At 43.0% G+C, this 23,955-nt stretch overlaps 1 protein-coding gene across 11 annotated transcripts in view; it reads left to right on the top strand.

The window, feature by feature from the left end:
* Positions 1–23,955, top strand: part of LOC125462715 (tubby-related protein 3-like) — a 108,629-nt gene that overhangs the window by 1,861 nt on the left and 82,813 nt on the right. For 6 of the 11 annotated variants that reach the window (XM_048552969.1, XM_048552968.1, XM_048552978.1 and 3 more), the window contains exon 2: positions 7,227–7,275. The exons of 1 other annotated variant lie outside the window; for it this stretch is intronic. In XM_048552969.1, coding sequence (XP_048408926.1) covers positions 7,227–7,275 — 49 coding nt within the window. Of the gene's footprint in view, positions 1–7,226; positions 7,276–21,956; positions 22,267–23,955 lie in introns of those variants that run through there. 4 more of the 11 variants (XM_048552975.2, XM_048552974.2, XM_048552972.1 and 1 more) reach the window with 3 other exon arrangements.

Below are 23,955 nucleotides of genomic sequence, written 5' to 3'. Positions count from 1 at the left end.
TTAGGGATAATGTCAAACTTCAGGAAAATGTGCATGACTGCGGAAAGATGAACAGTGCATCAAAAGATCAGAGAGAATATTAAGAATGGTGCACCATGACTGACAGGTTAATCAGAGAAAGGAGAAGCCAGATAAGAATGTTAAATGGATAGCAAGAGGATCTAAACAAAAACTGAAAGAGCTGCGTGTGCTGTCAATCAGAAATAAAAACAGAAATTATTGGAAAAGCTCAGCAGGTCTGGCAGAACTGTTTTGAGGTAGGGTCACTCGACCTGAAACATTAACTCTGATTTCTCTCCATTGACACTGCCAGACCTGCTGAGCTTTTCCAGCAATTTCTGTTTATGGTTGTGAGCAAGACGTTCTACGTGGCTTGAAAAAGGAAAAGAGGAAGTAAATTAGATGTCAGTCTTCTAAAATGTAAGAATTAATATAATAAGAAATTAATAAGAATAGGTAGTAAGGAGATAAAAGAAAAATACTGCAAATCTGAAGATCTGAAATGTAAACAGAAAACACTGGAGAAATTCAGGAGGTCTGACAGCATCTATGGGGGGACAAAAGCAAAGTTAATGTTTTGAGTCCAGTTACACTTCCATTGGAATTCTATTTTGCTTCGGACTTAAAAGCCCCATCAGACTGGAAATACTAACTACTGCTCCTCAAGAAGGAGGAGAGGCAGTTAACAGGAATTATCAGCCTGTTGGCTTGACATCTATCCCAGGGAAGACATTTGTATCGATAATTAAGGAGGTCACAACTGTGCACTTAGAAAAGCTCAAAGTAATCAAGAAGAGTTAGCATGGTTTCATTAAGCGGATATCATGAAGGACTACTATGCACTGGGGAGGAAGGGGAACCCATAAACTGGCGCTTCCCAAACGTTTTCGACTGTCAGCCATCTTGAGACTTGAAAGTCATCGGGAGTCCTAACTGAGCACGTTGATAATCAGGGTCTTTTGAAGCATGAGTACAGCTGGTTTAACTCAGTCTCCGAGATCCACACTAGCCTCAGAGCTCACCACACCATTTCACATCCCAATCTCCATTTTTGGAAATCCCGCTGTGGATGTTCCGTATTTGGAAATCAAAGAGGCATTTGACAATGTGCCACACAAAGTACGATCTCAGGCAACTGTCAATGGAGTTTACACATTTTCACCGTGTCTTTACGGTTTCCTCTGGGTGCACTGGTTTCCTCCCACAGTTCACAGATGTGCAGGGTGGGTGGATTGGACGTGCTAAATTGTGTAGGCTGTGTGGAATTGGCATGGGAAATGCAAGGATAGGGTAAGGTGATGGGTCTGGGTAGGATGTTCTTTGCAAGATTGGTGTGGACTTGATGGGCTGAATGGCCTGCTTCCACACTGCAGGGATTCTATTATCTATGGCCATTCTTCAGCACTGATCCTGAATGGTCTTGGCAAGACAAATGTGGAAAAGTTGTTTCTTCTTCTGGGTGAGTCCAGATCAAGGAGACACTGTTTCAAAGTCAGGGATTGCCCATTTAAGACCTGGACGATGAGAAATCTTTTCTCTCAGATAGGTGTACAATTTTTGAACTCTTTGTGTCAAAAGCGGTGGAGGTGCATCATGGAATATTTTTAAGGCAGGTGTAGATCAACTCCTGTTAGGCAGGGCAATCAAATCTTATTGGAGGGAGATGAGAATGTGGGATTCAGAAACTAAACAGATTAGCCATAATCTTATTGAATGGATCCAGGGGCTGAATGGCCAACATCCATTCCTATGCTTGTATCGTTGAATTGGTTTCTTTGTAATGACACTGTGGCTTGACATTTGTCACATTATGTCACCTCTAGTATCAGTTGCTTTCTCTTCGGGTTGGGTAGCCATTAAACGCACAATATGATACAGATACTTCAATTTTCTTCCAGAGAAAGCTACCTGTACAGAGGTGTACTACAGTGTGTGAATGGTGGTAGCCCAGCTGGAACCTACATTGTTCCATGGTGTAGCTAAGCAATTCCCAACTAAAGCCGAAATGTGTGCCTGGACTGTGGGTCTTTATTGGAAAAATCCCAAGGAACTGAACATACAGAAAATGAGGGATTTCCATCTTTATAACATTATTTGCAATGTCAAGGCATCCCAAGACCCAATTAACCATGATGTGTAGTGACTGTTGCAGGAAGGGAAAGGCTACGGTCAACTTGTGCATAATAAGATCCCACAAAACAGGAACGTGACAATGTCCAGAAAATTGGCTTCAATGTGTTGTTTGAAGGATGTAGATGAGACAGGATTCTCCTGCTTGTTCCTGAATAGTGTCATGAGATTGTTTCCATCTATCTGAGAGAGCAGGAGGAGTCTACCTTCAACATCTCATCTCTGAAGCAGGGGTTTGCCGCACCCCTACAGTGCAGTACAGGAAATAGCAGCCAAACCATTTGCTCAAATGGGGTAAGAGTCCCGGGATTCTCTTCCTCAAAAATGGGGGGGGGAGTGCTGCCGATCGAACAGCCAGCATCTAATGTCAGTACCAAGGTAAGAGCAAATTGCTTCATAGGACATTATTTACAGGCACTTTATCCGCCTTTAATTAACACCATCACCACAGATGGTCCATTAATATTTCAAAAGGGAAAGTAATTTTCTCCCTGTGATGTTTCTGTCTGGTTACAAAGACAGGGAGTATCACCATTAATACAGCACTCCCCCTCAGCTCTGGGTGACCTGCTCTGTTTCCACAGTGATCTCAGTTCATTGGTTGCTCCTCGCCCCTCTCTCACGGTGGGTGAGGTAGGGTTCCTGTTCTCAGAACCCAATGACCTCTAGAAGGTCAGAGTCAGCCAGGTGACTGGTTGTAATTGCACATTCAATTCCGCTCAGCAGCGAAGTGGGGTTTTCTGGGTGAGGGTTAGAATCAAGATTTTGCCCGTGGCTCGGTGATATTTTCAGCTTCAGTGTCAGATGTTTGTACTGGCCTCACAGGTGGTTGGAACAGATGCCACGACACCAGTTCGAACAGGAGTGCGGTGTCCCTCAATTAACATAGAAAACAGACCATAATCAGATTGCTGTAGGTGGGAGCTTGATCTGCATTAATTTCCCTCATTAAAACAGAGTCAACCCTCTGGGGGAAAAAAGTCATTTGTTCTCTGTAAGATTGTGTCAGGATGTTGTGAAGAAATGAGATAAACACTTGTTTATCTTTCGGTGGGATACTTCACATTTAACAGCGCCTGATCCCAGGGAGCTCATGAGGAATGACTATTTGTCCAAAATGGCTACCAGTGACTGAAAATGCTAATTATTGCCTTATAGCAAGAGTCGCGTTTGATGGGTCAGAAAGTTCACTGAAAGGGTTAAGAGCCTGACTATCAAATGTACGAACATGAAGCAAGAATTCTCCGGGCAACATGAACCTGTTTGAAACTGAAGGGGCATCATATTACGCTGATTGACCATGGGATCAGGTGGAGCTGTGACATCCCTAGGCCACCCTTCAGTACAGGCAGTCCTTGGCACTGCCATGGCTGGAGCTCTCGCTGAATACACCCTCTTCTGGTCTAAATTTGTGGAGAATCCCAAATCGGCTATCCATGCCTTGGACGAACCGTACTGTGTCAGGAGGGGCATTCTCATCAATAACAAGGGGTAAGAAACAGTAGTTATCACAGAAAGGAGACCTCTAATCAGCGTTAGTTATTGACGTTGGGTGCTAATAGATTGCTTACATTGAGTGTTGGCCTGATTGGTGGTCGATCAGTTCTCTGTGTTTAGCTTTCTGACTGAGATTTTAAACTCAGGTGCTGCCTGCTCTCTCCGAGATAGAATAAAATGTTTTGTTGTCTGATCATTTATCACAGTGCTGTATGTGGGAGCTTGCTGTGCCTATTTGGGCAATGGAATTTCCTGCCATTCCAATAGTGACTGTATTTTAAAGAAATGTATTTGATTTGTTGTAAAGGACTTTGGCTTGTCCCGTAGTCATGAGAAGAGTTATATAAATGTAAAGCTTCCTTTTTCTGTTGTGATTATCTAGTGGTTACTGATTTGTAGTTACAACTAAATTATCTATATCAGCAACTCAGTGACCATTTGTTGCTATACACTGATTTCTGTTGTGAGTAAAAGCACGAGTACAGGGAATAAAGAGAAAACCATCAGTTCCCCAATCATAAAAATGTTTTGTGGCTATCATTTGCTTGCAAGGACACTGTTTGGGGACATACTCTGCATTAGCTAAAAAGACCACCATTAGACAATGGCTCCTTTCTTTGTAAATTCTTTCCAGCATTTATTGCCCATCTCTAACTTCCCTCGAGAAGGCATTGGATGAAGTGTCAATCAAGCAGGTTACATTTTCCTGGATAGTTTTAAGCTTTTTCAATGGTGTACTCATCCAGACAACGGGGAGCATTTCATCACACTCCTGACTTGTGTGTTTTGGATGGTGGATTGATTTTTGGGGGGAGTCAGGAGGTGAGTTACCCCTTGCTGGATTCCTACTTTCTAACCTGCTCTACAGCCATTGTATTTATGTGTTGAGTCCAGTTCAGTTTCTAGTCAATGATAATGGATGTTGATAGTGGGACATTCAGTGATGGTAATGCCATTGAATGTGAAATAAATGATCATATTTACTCTTGTTAGAGATAGCTATTGCTTGGCATTTGTGTGGCATAAATATCACTTGCCACTTATCAGCACAAGCCTGGATTTGTACAAGATTTCCTGCATTTGGACATGGACTGCTTCAGTATATGAGGAGTCACAAATGGTGCTGAACATCCTGCAAACTTCAACGAACATCCCCACCTCTGACCTTATGATGGAGGGAAAGTCATTGATGAAGCAGCTGAAGATGTTTGGGCCTAGGGACATGGCCCTGAGGAACTCCTGCAGAGGTGTCCTGGAACTGAGATGACTTCCAGTAACCACAATCATCTTCTTTTGTACTAGATATGGCTCTAACCAATGAAGAATATCCCCCTGATTCCCACTGACTCCAATTTTGTTCGGGCTCCTTGATGCTACTCCCAATCAAATATAGCCTTGATGCCAAAAGCAATCACTCACCTCCCCACTTATTGTCCTTCACTGCACCAAGACTGGAATGAGTTCAGAAGCTGAGTCGTGCTGGTGGAACTGAAACTGTGCGTCATTGAGCAGGCTATTCTTTTACAATTGCTTCTTGGCAGCACTGTTGATGACCGTCTTCCCAAACTTGAAGATTGAGAGTAAGCTGATGGAACGTTAATTATCTGGGCTGGATTTGTTCCACTTTTTGTGTTTTGTTGAGCCATTCAAAGCACTGGGCGTTCGCTTTCAGAATAGACTCAAAATCTGGAATTGCTTCACCCACCACGTGATGCCACAGAGCACCTTTTTTGGGCTTTTAACCCCCACAGTGCTGCTCAGATGGCCAGCCGGATCATATCCTTCCCCTGTAGCAATGTACTATTGTTGGTTTCACCTGAGGCACTTCTTGCTACTCGCCTCAGGATCTGTGGGTCTGATCAACGCTGCCACCATGTTGCGTGGTCAGGTCTACACTCAGATGGGTGAACATTCACAGTATTCATTGAACATAACTCTGTACAAGGGTTTGTAAAAGAGGGCATAGATATTTATGCACATGCTCAGTAGCTATTCTTAGAATAAAAGTACAGTTGGCCTTTACTCCACAATGGATTGCTTCAGGAACTAGGTGCTTCAGTATCTTGGCACTCACTGTGTAGCTACACACACATGAAGAATGGTCACTGGATCAGAAAGTTTTCAGAGAGTTTCAACTGTAGAACTGCATTTCAGCCCCAGCACATGTCAAAATAACACAGCTGTGAGCAGTAAATACACAACAATGCAATTACAGAAAGGAACCTCGTCAGCTCTGGAATGGACAGCACAGTGACAGGGTGGCCTCTAATTTAAAATAACAAAACACTTTGAATGGAATATCATTAAGAAATCACATGCAACACTGCAGGGTTTTTTTTTTCACTCACACAGGACTAGTCAAGGCTGTATTTAGTCTGTTGATCAGTTCGCAGATGACAATTTATTTAGATGCTGTAGGCTAAATCAATAGGCAGAATTTATAGGTCATTAAAGAATCAGGGCCAAAACGGAGATTTGCATTTGTACATGGCTTTTCATGACTTTGTGATATGCCAACATGCTTCATGACAAATGAAGTACCTCTCACTATAGGAAACACGCCAACCAAATTACCCACAGCAACTCCACGAACAGTACTGGGACACATAGTCATCTAGCCTGTTTTTATGATTGTGGCTGAGGGAAAAATATTGACCAGGATGTCCAGAAATGTGTAGTACAGGTACTCCCCATGAGTTTCTTTAACATTTGAATAAAGAGGAGCCAATTTTATTACTCATCTGGAGGCTTTAAGGCATTGTCTCTGCCTGACCACTCCAGTGACGGCTGGCTGAAGATAATAGGGGAAGCTATCTTCAAAAAGATGAAGAGCAGGATGGTTAGAGCCACTGCAGGGGTGGTTGTAAAACCCTTTTATTCCATACAATGAAGCTGCCCACAGATGCCCAAAATTAATACCTAGCAGGGAGGGATATCCAACTCCTTCCTCCATTGAGAGGAAATAATATCAAAACTCTGGGAAATTTATTTCTAACGATACTTAAATGGAGGAATAACTCAATCCAAGTCTTTATGCCAGTGAATATAACCTTTAGAAACTTTACATGAATGGAAGAAAGGCAGTCTGCTTCTTCGTTGCAATATATTTTCCAAACATCTTGCATGTGGTAGATAACATGTTCAATTTGGGATGGCACAGTGGCTCAGTGGTTAACACTGCTGCCTCACAGTGCCAGGATCCCAGGTTCGATTCTATGTGGAGTTTGCACATTCTCCCCGTGCCTGTGTGGGTTTCCTACCACAGTCGAAAGATGTGCAGAGTAGGGTGGATGGGCTGCACTAAATTGCTTGTAGTGTCCAGGGATGCCTAGAGTAGGGGGATGGGTCTGGGTGGGATGCTCTGAGGGTCACTATAAACTTGTTGGGCCTAATGGCCTGTTTCCACATTGTAGGGATTCTATGATGACAAATTTGAAATATTGTTGGCATGGCCACTCTTGTTGCTTTGTATTATCCACCCGTTTTCAGCAGTGATTATATAGTGCACAAAAAGCTGAAGTTTTTCCTCATTGCCTCCTCCTGGACATTCTGGTTACGTTCCAGCTCTGGTAACTAACAGTGTCTGTGGTCCCTTTCAGAATCCTCATCAATGGAGCCGAGATTCCCCAGAGACGATTGGAGCAACAGGTACTTTCAATGTTTTCTTCAAGTGCTACATACGAACAGGCAAACAGTAAAAGGAGTTACAGCGTTAAAAAAGAAGTAATTGCGCCCATTTCTGTCCCAAGCCATTTTAAGTTTGTTCTCTGCCAAGAGCTACAATTCTTCCTGATAGACTCTACAAAAAAGCTCTCTTAATTTTCAACACCTCCACTAACTTGCCTCTTGACCTATTCTGCTCTAATATTTTATCTTGACAGACAGGCTCTTCCCCTGTTCTTCAAATAGTGCTGTGGGATCTTTTACACCAAATTGAGAGGGGCCTTGATTTAACATCGACTCAAAAGATGACAGCTCAGCACTCCTTCAGTGCTGCTGGTGTGTTCTAGTTCACCAAAGACTCTAAGCTGCCGTGGGAACATTCACATTTATATGCAAGTTGTAGTCTGAGCTTATAGCTAGCACTGCAGCGGCTCCAATTTATTGCCTTATCACTTGGCTGATCAGGAATCTCTCCCTCTCTTACTTTGGTGTATATTGGAGGGATTTATAAGTTCATCCCCTAACTGTTGGATTTCTTAATGACTACAATATCCTGGCATCAGGTCCTAGTATGGGACATAAACCCCCAGGTCATGGTTCAGGGGCAAAAACAATACCCACAGTTCCTCACTCCCTGCTTACCACATTGAAATCTTTCTGACAACCAAGAAAAATTGAGGCAGTGTACAAAAGGCTTTATATACATCTTTGACAAGTCAATGTCAGTTTCAAAAGGCATCGCGCCTCTTAGATTAACTACCTCAGCCAGGCAAGGACGGATGGAGGGTGGATAGAGGATTGGCTGATTGGCAGATGGTGGAAAATAAGGATAAAGGAATCTTGTTCTGGAACTGCAGGGGTTCCGCAGGGGTCAAAGTGGGATCTAAATCTATTCACACTATACATTAATAATCTAGACAAAGGAACTAAGAGCATTGTTGCTAAATTTGCAGATGGTGGGGCAGGTAGTATTGACAAAGCAGGGAGGCTGCAGTAGGACTTGACAAGATAAGGGAATGGGCAGAGAAGTGGCAGATGGAATTCAATGTGGGAAAGTGTGAGGTAATGCACTTTGGTAGGAAGAATAAACTATTTTCAAAATGGGGAGAGGCCTCAGAAATCTGAAACACAAAGGGCAATGGGAGTCCTATTTCAGGATTCTGTGAAGGTTAACTTACAAATTCAGTTGGCCATTAGGATGGCAAATGCAATGTTAGCATTCATTTCAAGGGGACTAGAATACAAGAACAAATATGTACTGATGAGGCAGTATAAGGCTCTGGTCTGGCCACATTTGGAATATTTTGAGCAGTTTTAGGTCGCATATCTAAGGAAGGATGTGTTGGTGTTGGGGGGTGTCCAGAGGATGTTCACAAGAATGAGGGGCTTATCGTATAATGAGTGGTTGAGGACTCTGGGTCTGTACTCTATAGATTTTAGAAGGATGGGGGAAGAGGGGGATCTGATTGAAGCTTACAGAATATTGAGAGACCTGACATAGAGTGGGTGTGGAAAAAACGTTTCCATCATGAGGAGAGATCAGAACACAAAGGCGCAGCCTCAGAATGAAGGGACAACCCTCTAGAACTGAGGATGAACAGGAGTTTCTTCAGCCACAGGGTGGCGAATCAGTGAATCACAGAATACCTACTTGTGGAAGTAGGCTATTCAGCCCATCGAATCTACATTGAACATCCCACTCAGATGCAACCCCTCCCCTATCTTTGTAACCCTGCACTTCCCAGGGCTAATCCGCCCAGCCTGCAATCCCTGAATGCTACAGGCAATTTCCCATGGCCAATCCACCCTAACCTGCACATCTTCCCACAGTGGGAGGAAACCGGAGCACCTCAGAGGAAACCCACGCAGACACCCAGGTCACTGGTGCTGACAGGCAGCAGTGTTAACCACTGAGCCACCGTGCTGCACCATGGAACTCATTGCCACTAGGGCTGTGGAGGTCAAATCATGGAGAATACTTTTAGACAGAGATGGATAGGTTCTTGAATAGTAAGGGGGTCAAAGGCTACGGGGAGAAGGCAGGAGAGTGGGGTTGAGAAACATATCAGTCATGGTCGAATGGTGAAGCAGACTCAATAAGCAGAAGTGGCCTAATTCTGCTCCTGTGTGTTATAGTCTTATGATCTAAAGACTTTCCCCCACCCCCGTCATTTGATCTTTATTCCCTCTGCAGGCAGGTAACTCTGTCAGGCCTCCTGCTTCCAGTCTGTCTTGTTATGTTAATGACATTCTTGTCATTTTATTTCCTGACTGGTGGGTAGTCTAAGTGGCTGTTTTAAACATGGGATCTGAGATGATGAGTGCTTGCAAGCTCATTACTCAGACCCCAGCCTGAACCTCATCCAGTTCTCACACGCAATATCTAACAGAACCAATAGGGGGCAATCAGGGGCAGCACCTGATGGCAAGACACCACAGTTCCTGAGTCAACAATCCTGAGGCAGACTATAGCTTCCACACTTCGACATTGCCAACCCAAAATCTGAAGAGCTGCTAACAGCTCATCCTTATTGTGGAACCCATTTGGCAGATAACCTACAACAGCACCAGCTTGCATTCATATTGTACCTTGAACATTAGTGAGCGAGGGAATATTATCAAACTAAATTTGACACTGGTATGAGGAAACATTAGAACAGGTATCCAAAAGCTCTGTCAAAGATAGTTTCCCTCAGCCCCCACCAATCCCTCTCTAGAAAGAATCTTTTCTCCTTTCTGGGATCTCCACGAATCCCCAGAAATTCCAGACATGAAACTGTGTATACAAGTGTTAATGTGCATATGAGTGAGCATGCATTTTTGTGTGATGGCTTATGGATGTGAGTGACCACATGAATGACTTGCCTGAGTGTTCTTGTGTAAGTGTGTGTACATACATGCAAGCATGTGTGAGAAAACATTTCTGTATGTGTATGTTTATGTGTGTGCACTTGTTTCCGAGGGAATGTTTATCTGTGTGAGTTTGTGTATTGTCATAACATGTGTGTGTGAAATCATGCTTGTGCGTGCATGCATGGGTGAGACATTGCAGGTGTGTGCTTGTGTGAACGTGTGTGTGTGTGTGTGTGTGTGTGTGTGTGTGTGTAAATGGAGGTGAGAGAGTGTGTGTGTTTGTATGTGTGTATATATGGGAGGCTGTTTGTGTATACAAGCTTGTGTCTGTGTCTGTGTGCACCACAGTCTTTTGGACAAATATAGATTAATTAAGGAAAGCCAATGTAATTTTCTTAAAGATAGATCATGCTATCCGATTTAATTGTTTTTACATGAAGTGAAACCTGAGGCTTTCTGAGATATTACAGTTGATGTATATACGGACTTCCAATAGGCATTTAATACATTGCACCAAATGACAGGCTTGTTACCAGTGCTGATACCTGTGTGTATGTTCCCAAATCATTGAAGGTGGCAGGGCAGAGAGAGGTCTTGGTTAAATAGTCATATGGGAGTCTGGGCAGACTAATTAGGGGCAGAGTGTACAAAAACAAGGAGCCAGGGTGAGCCTTTATGAAACACTGGCTCAGCCTTGACTAGGACATGGGGTGAGTGTTCCAGGTGCAGGGAAGAAAAGCAGAGCTGTGGGAGAGAAGTGTGCAGCCAAAGTGAAGACATAAGACTCCAGATAGAGGCAGTTTAAAGGGCCCACTGTCAATTCACCAGTGGCAGAGTGGCACCCCACCTTTTGCCATAAAAATGATTTCCTACAATAGTGGGGACAGAAGCTCCAGGCCTTAAAGAGCTGGGCAAAGGGAAAACTATACCCATTTCTCCCTTGAGTCAACTGTCTTGATTCCTCTGAAATGTGATTTTCTCTCTACGTGAGGGTACCCTCTCTGATCCTGATGTGGCTCAGTCATGCCAATGCTTCCCAATGGCAATTCCAAGGCACCTGAGCGATTAATTCTCTGAGTCAGAAGTTTGCCTGTGGTACTGAATTGGGCAGTGAGCTTAGAGACAGCCAGCTAGGAGGACACCACTGTAGAAATAGCTGTGCCAAGCTGGCTCCTGGTAAATGCATTGGGTCTCAGTGACAAAGTCCCAAAGCCCGCAAGAGAATCCTGCTCATGGTGCCCAGAATGTGGCATCACACATTGGGAAGGCACTAAAAAAGGTGCAGGAAAGGTTCATGAGGATCGTTCCATGGATAAGGGATCTGCACCCCAAGGATAGATTGGAGAAGCTAAGGATCCTTTCCTCATTGAAGAGACTGTTGAGGAGAGTTTTCCCTCACTTTTCAATATCATGCCAGGCCTCGATAGAATAGCCGAGAAGAAACTGATTCCATTGGTTCAATGCTCAAGGGTACAGATACCAGATGGCCGGCACAAGAGGAAATGAAAACATCAGGAAAACTCTGCTCATGCAACACGTGTTCCTGTTGTGGAAAACAATATGTGAAAGAGCGAAGGCAGATTCAGCTGCGACTTTCAAAATGGAAATGGATAAGAACGAATTTGAAGAGCGATAATTTCAGGGCTAACATCAAAGAGCAAGTGAGAGCAGACTTAAGATGTTTGTGCAGGAAGTTTGCTTGCAGATGAATGCTGAATGTCTCTTGTCAATGTTACAATTTTCCATGACTCCATGTTTCGTAGGTGAGCACGGGCACTGTGGGCTGAATGCCCTCTCTCTGTACCCATTCCCTGCCGTGTGTGTGTGTGTGTGTGTGTGTGTGTGTGTGTGTGTGTGTGTGTGTGTGTGTGTGTGTGTGTGTGTGTGTGTGTGTGTGTGTGTGTGCGTGCGCGTGTCTACCTTAGTTTGTGGTTAGTCCATGTACCATGCTCAGACTCTATGGGAATCTGGGCCACACATTTGTGTAAACCATTCTCTGGAACATGATGGGCCCTGTTCTGGTCTGGCACACAGATTGCTGTAAATGAGCTGGGTTGAGTCATGGGATTCTGATTGATGTCCTGGGATTTCGCTGGAGGGGACCAGGGAAGAATCACACACTGTTTTAAATTGGGAAAAGTCCAGAGCCATTGTACATGATCTGTGGCATGCATAGACTCAACTGGGGTGGTCTCTTGCACTTTTAGACTTAACACTTCGCACACTCTCAGAGAAATATAAAACACTCAACTTTGCTGTCCCTCTGTGCTGATGTAAACTGCTCAATAGAAATTAAGCTCTATTGAAAATGACCTCACAATCTAACAAAAGAATCTAAGCCCTTGAAGCTGGAGCAAGCACTGTGACCTTTAACACCTGCTCAGTCATTTAATATCTGATCTTCAAAACCAACTGCGCTTTCGGCTCCTTGATTCCTTAGAATCCAAAAATCTGTCTATCTTGATCTTAAACAAATTCAGTGACTGAACATTCTCAACCCTCCTGGGTGGAGAGTTCTAAAACTTTCACATTTCTCTGACTATTTTCTCATCACAGTCTCAAATATTCTTATCCTGAGTCTGTGTCCCTGCTTCTGGACTCTCTGGCCCAGGGGAAACAATCTGTCAGTGTGAAGCTTTCAAACCCTTCCAGAATCTTGTGAGTTTCAATGAGGTTACCTCCTTATCTTCGAAACTACAGAGATTCCATTTGTCTTCATTGGACAACCCTGTCATCCTAGCAATCCATTTAATGAACTTTCTCAAACTCACTCTAAGCCACATGTAATCTTCCTGAGGCAGGGAGACCCAAACTTGACACAATTCCAGCTATGGGCTCATCAAAGTCTGTACAACTATAGCGAATTCTACTTACTGACTGCACAGTTCCCTGCGGTAAGGGCTGCCATATCATTAATATTGCTAATTATTTACTCTGCCTGCATGTTACCCACAGAAATCCATACAGTGTGGAAACAGGCCACACAACCCATCAAGTCACACCAACCCTCCGAAGAGCACCCCACCCAGACTCACCCTCTAGACTATCCCTGCTTTTCCCACACTAGACGCTACAGGCAATTTCCCATGGCCAATCCACCTAACCGGCACATCTTTGGACTGTGGGAGGAAACCCACGCAGACACAGGGAGAATGTACAAACTCCACACTGATAGTTACCCGAGGCTGGAATCAAACCCAGGTCCCTGGTGCTGTGAGGCTGCAGTGCTAACCGCTGAACCACTGTTATCTTGCTGTATTTCTGATACAAGGAGACTCCCTGCTGTACAGAGAGTAATACTCAGTCCTTCAAGCCTGCTCCGTCAGTCAATTAGATCAGCAACGCAACACAGTTCACCTTAATTCTGTTGACACATGGACATTTTTACCCAAAAAAATTCATGGGCAAAGGTTGAACATTTCTGATTTCCACTCCTCCAGTTTGTTGCATTCTTATGTTACATGGTGCGGGCATTTGGTGCCCATTTTTAGCTGCCCACTCTAAAGATTTGTGATGGCTTGCCTCCTGCTTTGTTTGGTTTTGACACAACCAAACAGAATGCTACTTCAGAGGGCAGTTACCAAAAGGCAGGAACTGAGTGACGCTGGTCATATTGAGGCAACAGAGGTCTCTGGGTAAAGACTAAAGAAGAAAGGTGGATGCCAATCCCCAGAAGACTGCTTCTCGTGCACCCATATGATAAAGGGTTCCAACTGGGCAGCAATGCAAATTCATTGGACTCGGCTTCAAAAAGGACAAACCTCCATTACTAACTTTAAATGTTTTAACACAGTAATTACCATGACCTGAGTCCATATCGTGGCACCCTTAATGCTTTAGGTTTAACTATTAGACAGGATTTCTTTAAATAATACAATGGGATCTCATATGGGCCTTGATCTAATGCCTTCTTGAGACAGACTGTGTCAGTGCAGCACTCTCTCACAGCTACATTTAAGCAGTATTTAATCATATTTAATCAGTATTCCTTTATGAAAAAGCCTTTTAAGTTATCAAACCACAGCTTGACTCCAACCATCTCTCAAATAGATTAAAGCATTTTGAAATACTGAGTTACTTTATCTTAAACTCTGGATTCTGACAGGTTTCCAATTGTAGGAAACCCAACTTTAAACGTATCTGCTTTCTTGATTTTATTTTTGGACATCACCAGCTGGGCCAGCATTTATTATCCATCCCGAATTGCTTAGAGGGCAGTTAAGAATCAACCACATTGCTGTTTGGGTCTGAAGTCACATATAGGCCAGACCAGGTAAGGATGGCAGTTTCCTTCCTTAAAGACATTAGTGACCCAGAAGGGTTTTTCAGACAATCAAATGTGGTTTCGTGATCAGCTTTAGGCTCATAATTCCAGATTTTTATCGAATTCAAATTCCTCCACCTTCAATGGCAAGATTCAAATCAGGTCCGCAGAACATTACTAAGACTTTGCATTAATAATCTACTGATAATACCATTGGGCCATCACCTCCCAGCAATAAAATTATCATTCTGCAAATGGAGTGAATTTTATGGGTTAATTGTTTGGGACTGGGGTCTAGACATTGATCTCTGTGAACTGAATCTTACCCCTTAGCCCCTTCCATTCTTCATCCCATAGGGAAGAATGGTTGCAGGTTACAGGAAGATGTAGATGGGTTGGTCAGATGGGCAGAGAGGAAGCAGATGGTATTTAACCCTGATAAGTGTGAGGTGATGCACATTAGAAGGAGAAACAAGATGAGGGAGTATTTAATGAATGCAGAACACTGGGTAGCTTAGAGTGTACAGTTCTGGCCACTTCACTACAGGAAGGATGTGATAACATTAGAGGGGTTACAGAGGAGGCTGACCAGGATGTTCTTGGGATGGAGAAATTGAACTAAGTGGAGAGATTAGATAGGCATGGATAGTTTTCTTTAGAGCAAGGAATGCTGAGGGGGCACATGATTGAGGTTTATAAGATTATGGAGAGTATGGACGGGATGAATACAGAACAGCTGTTTCCCTTGGTTGAGGGGTCAATCACGAAAGCATAGTTTTAGTGTCAGGAGCACATATTCAAAGGGGGTTTGGGATAAAGGTTTTTCATTCAGTGGGTGGTTGGAATCTGGAATACACTGTCTGGAAAGGCAGTGCAGGCTGGAAACCTTACAATCTATAAAAAACATTTGGATGAGCACTTGAAATATTATGACATTCAGGGATATGGGACAAGAGCAGGGAATTGGGATTTGCACACCTTTAGTGGTTGTTATTGTCAGAGCAAACTTGACGGGCCAAAGGGCCTTTTCTGCACTGCGTAAATCCATGAATAGCCACAGCATTCACAGACTGAAGATCAATTATCTCCACATCCCTGAGAACCACCCTTGCCTTGGTGTTTGCAGGCTGCGCCTGCCTTGTTTGAGCTGAGCGTTGGAAGATTGAAGACATGGTTTTCACTGGTGTGACAAATACCTTCTTCACATTGTCAACTGCTCTGCTCATGGAATCATGGACTCCCTACAATGCAAATAGCGGCTGTTTAGCCCATCGAGTCTGCACCAACTCACTGAACAGCAGCCCACCCTAGTCCCCTAACCCCACATTTAGTGTCGCCAATCCACTTAACCTGCACATCTTTGGACTGTGGTAGGAAACCAGACCACCCCGGGAGGAAACCCATGCTGACATGGGGAGAATGTATAAATTCCAGACAGGCAGTCACTCAAAGGTAGAATCGAACCCAAGCCCCTGGTGCCGTGAGGAAGGTCTTGAAGCTGGAAGGCCAATAGGACGCTCTCGGACTCTAACTGAGCAGCAGTTGCCACTTCGGGTGAGAAAGTGTGAGTGAGCGTTGGTCTCCACCCTCTCCATTTTGAATTAACTATACTCTCACCAACTAGGGTGGGCCTTTAAGCCAACCTCAAACGCAAACTCTCTTAAACTCCCTCCACACCCAGTATGCTACAGGGAAATGTTTCTCTCCAGGTAGATGACCCTTCAGCTGCTGACCCTGCCTCATGGAATACAGCCCAGGGATGAGATGACACCAGAAAACCATTGTGCCAGCTGGAGGGGCACGTTTTCACACTCTTCCATGTCCCTAAATTTACAATTCCCACGTTCATTGGCCCTACAGCTCACAGACCCCTCCAGTCAATACACTGTTCCTTCACATGTTACAGTAACATTAATTTCTTGTATATCTCCATCTTGCATCACCCTTGCTCTTTGAGTCTGTTTTCAGATATTAATATGACAACTTCCAGAATTTCTGGCCTAAACCCACTTCCCACTCCATCTGTCTCCTCTGTTAAGACCTTCTTAAAACCAATCTCTCTGACTAAGCTTCGGGCTCTGCCAACTGATAACTTTGATAGTTGTCCAGTTGAGGGTTGCTTCTCTGTGAAACAGTGCTGCTTATAATTCATGTTCAAACTCCTACACAAAAAAACTAAAGGCTTGTAGTAATATAAAATTATCTTTTGCAGGAGGGAAACTCAGGGACAAAGTATTATTTTTAAACTGTAAAATACAATTTAAAAGTCTCAACGCAAAAGAGTGAACAGTCTTGTTAAGAAATATTTATTGGTCTTGTTTGTACAGTTATATTTTTATAACTATATATAATGTGATGAAGATTTACAATGTTGGTGTCATTAATTAACTTGAGTCGTAAAGTGGAGGGAGAATGGGTCTTAATATTTAGTTCTGCGAAAGTCTGGCTTGTTATTTTCTAAGTGTCAGGCCATAATTTGAAAACAGTGAATTTAAGACAGCATTTATGACTGTGATTTTACTTAAGTGACCAGCATGCTACCTGGAAGGATCATTGTTAGTTTTGACTAGAGTTTTATAACTCAAAGGCAGAGAGAGAAGGGAGCAGAAGCAGATTCAAGCAGAAAAAGAGCCGAAATCGGGATGGAAGAGAAGTCCTGAGGTATGTAATAGTCCATGGGAGAATGTTGCCAGAGACAGCTGTCTATAGGCATATCAGGGCAAGCAATCCTACAAGGCTGTTGAAGAAATGAGTTTAGGGACCCCATGTTAAGGAATAGTGAGCTGAGTTAGCAGTGTGTTTAATGGTCTCAGAGAGAATTATTAACTTGAAAAAAAAGCATTGAGTGTATATTTGCCATGAGGAAAGCAATTACAATTGAGCCCAATGAGCAAGAAGCTTTAGCTTGATGATAGGAGTGACTATTCATTGCGGTTTGAATGTCTAAATATATTGCTGGGGTAACAGGGATGAATATTTCTTTCTGATATTTGTAATGAGATTAGTCTGATAGTTTTGTCTTGTACACGGTGTAGGGTTTATGTTTCTCGTTTATTTAATAAACTCATATAGTCTCTTGAAAAAAAGTGCATTGACAGCCTCTTGTCACTATTTTTAATAGCTAACATCCATAGGAAATGAAAAGAACAATAAAACAAACAATCAAACCTGGTTCTGCTCTGCAATCTGACTTGTCCAGTATTCAACAGCTGGAATTATAACAATATAACTATAACAAGTTGGATAGATTCCAACATATGAGCTAAAGATGTTTTTAATGACACAATCATTTTGTTTGCTCTTTATGTCAAATCCCATAATATAACAGCGGTTTTGCCATCATTCAAACTGTTCCCTTAGGGAATTGTCAAGTCCGTTCACATGCAAAATCAGGATGAATCAGAATGACCTCAATTTCAGCAGAGTGATCTATGACCATATTCCAAGGCTGGCTTCATTGTGTATTTATTTTGCCATATATACAACTTAGTGGCTTGGAAACTGTGCAACAGAGAAAGATAATATTCACTAACAAAATCAGTCTTCCAGAAAATATTATTTTCAAAACCACAATGCTCCCTGTTGTTTGCCATTTATAAATCATACTAAACAAGCTGCTAATGAACTCACAGCCAAATAACAAAATGTATAAAGTTTGAGAGACAATAATCAGGTGAAAGACTCAGCAGAAACAACTCAGACAGAGGCTGTGTGGGGATGTAATTGTCTTTGACTAATCTAATTGATTTTTTTAAATGTAACAGAAAAGATTGACAAAGGAAATATGATGGATTCTGTCAACGTAGATTTCAAGGGAGTACTTGATTGACCACCACATAAAAGACCATACAGCAAAATTTGAGGCTCAAAATAGGACAGTCAGGGTCTAATTGGATTTCAAAAGTTGGCTTAAAGATGGAAAACAGTGAGTCACTCTAAAAAGTTGTTTTTTGGACTGTAGGTTGGTGGATAGGATGTGTTTCCCAAGGGTTAGGGTCAGGACTATGGCTTTTCATTACTATCTAGAAATAATTTAGATCTTGTAATCTTAAAATTTGCAACAATACCAAATATGGAAGTATGGCAAGCCATACAATTGTACCTGGTGTAGCAGAATGGGCGGACAAATAGCAGATTGAATTGAATAAAGAGAAATGTGATGTGCTGTTTGACAGTAGGGTTGGGGAGATGTAACGTAGACTTTGTGACACTGTTTTCTAAAGAGTTTGCAGAAATTGAGGGGTTCAAGGTTGCAGGTGCATTAATCTTTGAAGGTGGCATGATATATTGAGAAAGTGGTTTACGAAGAGGTATTTGCTCTGATTGTCATATTTCCGACTGTGCCGGAACAGTGGTGGGAGGATTTAAAAAGGGCATGTGGGAACAGATACAAGGATTCCCTCCCCAGACTCATTCCCGCTAAATAGGATACTTATGACCCTATGGTAAGGGTGTGAGGAGCAAACATTCACTCAGAAACAAGCCCACACACGGTCCATTCTGCAAGATGGGGATTTCAGCGGCCATACTCCAGTACCCTTCCCTCAGTTATTATATACTCAGGTGTGAGTCCAAATCAAATGTGCAATGGTTGTAATAATTACTCTCTGAATTTTCTCCTAGTTCCACTCCTCCCAGATGTATATCTACTTCTCTGGCCCCGGATGACCTTATTAATATTCATCAATAGTGCCCACGGGTTTGCAGAGGGTATGAGCTTAGCAGCCACACACTGACTGTGCATGTGCACACAGGTTTCTCCACAGTGTTGGTATTGAGTACAAACAGATGTTTTAAAAATACTTTGTGACCTCTCCTGGCATGGTACAAGCAGTAACAAACAAGGTGAATCAAGGAGAAGTTATAGATAAGGTGTACTTCAATTTCCAAGAGGCTTTTGATCAGGAGCCGTAACAAAGAGAGGACATAAAATGGACATACCAGCATATGAAATAAGAGCAAAAACATGGACCATTTGGTCCCTCATCCTGTTCCATCACTATCTAAAATCCCAGCTGATCTGTTTATGTTTCAAATTCCATATTTCCATCTAACCCCAATAACTATGACTCCCCTCCCCCAACCCCACATTACAGGAATCAATCAACATCTGCTTAAAAATAATTTGTGCCCCCAGCTGTATCATCTATTTAAGCGAGACAGTTTAAAAGTCACACAACCCTCAGAGATAAAGGAAGTCTTCTCATTTCTGACCTATAAGGCCTGCCACTGATTTTAAGATATTGGCCTCTCATTCTAGACTGGCCTGCAAGAGCAAACAGCCTTGCCACAAAGATAATTGTTGGGTCTTACACATAGAATCCCTACAGCATGGAAACAGGACATTCAGCCATTGAGTCCACACCGATCCTCCGAAGAGCATCCCACTCAGAAAAACCCATTACTATATCCATGTATTTCCCACCCTGGACACTACGGGCAATTTAGCATGATCAATCCACTTAATGTGCACATCTTTGGACTGTGGGAGGAAACCAGAGCACCCAGAGGAAACCCATACAGACACGGAGAGAATGTGCAAACTCCACACAGACAGTCACCTGAGGCTGGAACAGATCCCGGGTCCCTGGTGCTGTGAGGCTGCAGTGCTAACCACGGAGCCTCCATGCTGCAGTACACACTTCAATCAAATCATATCTCACTTGTCTAATCTCCAGTGGATGCAATTTCAGTCTGTCCTACCTTTCTTCACGAAACAACCTACTCATTCCAGGCATCAATCACGTAAACCATCTGTGAATTTTCTTACTGACAGTATTGCTTACAGTGCATTTCCACGCTTCTTCAAATAAGGCCTAAACTGCAAACACTGCCTGGGACATGGTTTCACAAATGTGCTGTGTACCAAAAGCCCAACATTTTTGACTTTTATGTGTGATTCCTCTCATAATAAATGATAGAATTTCATTAACTTTCTTGAATAAGTATTGTATCTGCAGACAAACTTTTTGTGGTTCCTGCACTAGAATGCCTGAATCTCTCTGCACCTCAGAATTTTGCAGTCATTCTCCATTGAAATAACACCCTGTTTTCTTTTTCTCATTCTCCCTGCCAAAGTTAACAACTTCATATTTCCCCACATTACGCTCAATCTGGCTGATTTTTGACACTCAATTCAACCTGTCATTGATGACTGTCAGTAATCTGATACTTGGATGTGCACAAGAACAGGAAAGGTGTGGACAGGTATGGGCCAGGAGCAAGCAGATGGGGCTAGTTTAGTTTGCAATTTTGTTTGTCATCGATTGCTTGGATTGAAGGGTCTGTTTCCTTGCTGTTTGACTCTATGACTTCTAGACAACATGCTTTCCCAGCTATCTCAGTGTCACCTGCAAATTTTGTTACTATATATTTACCACACCCATTTTTCTAATCAACCTGTTCAGAGATGTTATTCCATACTTCTGGAGCAGGTGTGACATGAACCTGGGTCTCTCTCTGATTAGGAATAGGGATACTGCCACTGCAACACATACCTTCATCGAAATGATTGATTTAAATTGTAACATGTTCAGGCCCAGTACCAATCCCTGCAGACACCACTCATCATTTCCTAATAAGCAGACAAAGATCCATTTATACAATATTTTCCATCAGTCAATTTCCAATCCATGCTAATATTTTGCCCCTAGACTACAACCTTTCAGTTTTGATGATAACCATTGATGTCACACTTTATCAAATACCTTCCAGAAACCCAAGTAAATCTACAGGTTTCCCCTTTACCCACAGGGCATGTAATTCCATTAAAGATCTCCAATAGATTAGTTAAACGTGATTTCCCTTTCACAAAACCATGTTGACTCTTCCTGATTATCTTGAGTTTTCTAAGTGCGTTGCTTTCATACCCTTAATGACCAGTTCAGTCACTTTTCCCACAACAGCTAACTAGCCTATAGTTTCCTGATTTCTACCTTTCCTACCATCTTAAATTGAAGGCTCATGTTTTCTACTTTCCAGTCCAAATGAATCTTTCCTGAATCAAGAATTTTTTTGGAAAATTAACACTGACAAATCTATTCGCTCAATACCACCTTCTTTTAAGACCCTAGGATGATGTCCATCTGAACGCGGAGAAGTGAAACGCAGTTCAGTCAGTTTATTCATACTTTGGGGATTGTCATTTCACTGCGTTCGGTGAATTCAGTCAAAACACAGTCCGATAGATTTTTGATTGACAGGGGAAGTCAAAGTCTATGGGGGAGCCGACAGGAAAGTGGAGCTGAGATTGTAACCAGATTGGCCCTGACTTTACTGAAGCATAGATCAGGCTCGATAGACCAAACCGCCTAATTGTGCTCCTCAGTTCAAAGTTCCAAATAGTTAACACTCAACAACATTCATTCTATTCCAAGCCAGCAAGTCTTTTGTCGGCTGATTCTGCTGTGAAGTATAAGGATGCTAAAGATATGAGGACGCAGTAATGGACAGCGAAGGCAGGGGGAGTGGATGCATCTATTCCTAGATGTGATTAGTAAAGAGATTAGTCAGGTTAATCAGCTACATTGCTCCCTGTGCGGCTCCCGGTGCGAGGAGTTCCACCTGAGCAGGCTGTGAGATTTGGCAGGGCCCAGGTAATGGCCCTGGGCTGATGCTGTGAGTGAGGCCAATCTTCTTTCCCAAGTTTTTTTTGCAGGGTTTCTCAAGTTCAGGTTGGCTCACTACCTGCTGAGGGGCAACTTGAAGGCGTTTGACTTCTTCCCTGTTTTATTCCTTGCTGTGCATTGTGAACCAGGGTCTGAGGGAGTGACGGACACCAAACCAGCTGCACCTGGCAGCAGGGTGGAGGGGGCTCGCATCTGTCTTTCTGACCGCTGACAAGGATGTCTGAGAAGAAGGTGAGAAAGTAGATGGGAGACGGAGGGTGGTCAGCTCATGGGAATTAAATGTCTGTTGGCAAGAATTAATATGTTTGATTTGGAAACAGGGAACCCGATTCTCATTGACACATACAAGCTTTCAAACAGGATGTAATGTTGCTTCGTGTTGGGCCTGAAGGATTTACTGTTACCTTGGTGTCTAAGCAGATTGAGATTTAATTTGTTGTCATGATTAACCCTTACACTACTCAATGACCTTGTCCCAGCCACATTCAGGACCTCTGCCCAGCACTTGTTTCTTCATAAAATTATATCTAATTTTAAAATCAATTTTTTAAATTAACACAGGGCTTTGGAAAAACCTAACCTCTCTGAGACTTCTGTGAGTGTATGACACATATTACATCTGTATTTGAGAACCGCGCATGAGGCTTATAAAATTGGCTTTGCCAGTCCAAAACATAATGTAAGTCAGCAAGCACAGGGTGATAGGTAATTTGGCGTATGCTAGGGCATCGACAACAGAAACTCATATCACCTGAAGTTAAAGGAGGGAGTTACCGAAAGACTGAGCAGGAAAAGATGCAAGGGATTCCCTATTATGTGGAGAGATGGGAAACACTGACATTGTTTTTCAGAGAGCAGAGAGTTTCAACAGCACGGCTGGCAGCATAGTGGTTCCTGTATTAATAATCCTAATGTCTTTACGCATAGTCCAGAGACTTGAAGTCGCACAAGGAATTCAAATACAATTAAATAAATCTGAAATAAAAAGCTAGTATCAATGATGGTAACTACGCAACTACAGGGAAAGTTTCTTGACGAAACTATAGAGTGATGAGCATTTGGAACAAAGTTATTACTCAGAATGATTGAAGTAAATAGTGCAGGAGAGAGTTTAAGGAGAAATGATTTGATTAGATTTAGATTTATTGTCAAAAAATACAGTGAAAAGTGTTTCCTCACCTGCCATATGCAAACTATCACCACATTCCAGCACCGTCATGAAACACTGAATATAATGCAAGTTTTACTGCAATAGAATCTATCTTTCTCTCTTTTTCTTGCGCCTTCTCTGCTGGTCCTCCAGTTGCTGCTTGACATTGGCCAGCATCTGTGAAATGGGCTCCTGAGTCTCTGTAACAGGATCTGGAGCCTCGGTTACAGGCCTCCAACACTATCACAATAGTGACTGCGGCGTCCAAACTGGAGCTGTGGGCCTGGGGATACGTGCTTTCCAACGAATGTTCCTCCAGATGCTACCACCAGTTATTGGTTGTCAGGATCCCCCACCATCCCCTTTCACCGACACTACTGATCCTCCAGGCTCCCGGGCCTAGCCGTAAACCTGGAGCCTAGGACTCAGCCTGAGTGTCTGGGCTGTTCTCCTTACTAGCCGGGAGACACCGGGCTGGGGTGGAGCCGTCTGGATGCTGCTGCTGCCACCAGAAGCTTTCTCATTCAATGTGATGGGCATAACAGGGAGAAGGGAATATATTGTTACAGTGAATGCCTGTTAGCTTCACTGATGTCCTTCAGGCAAGGCGAGCTGCCATTCATACCCAGTCTGGCCTACATGTGACTCCAGGCTGACAGCAACATAATTTACACATTAAAAAGGCTAGGCAAGTTACTCAGTTGTTTTCACAAAAGCAGCTCAAGGGTAAGGTTTTAGAGTAGATTTGTTACCAACACACCCCGACTCTA

The sequence above is a fragment of the Stegostoma tigrinum genome, chromosome 21 (genome assembly GCF_030684315.1).
Source record: "Stegostoma tigrinum isolate sSteTig4 chromosome 21, sSteTig4.hap1, whole genome shotgun sequence".
NCBI lineage: Eukaryota > Metazoa > Chordata > Chondrichthyes > Orectolobiformes > Stegostomatidae > Stegostoma > Stegostoma tigrinum.
Note: the sequence above shows the minus strand (reverse complement) of the source record. Positions and strands in the feature narration are given on the sequence as shown.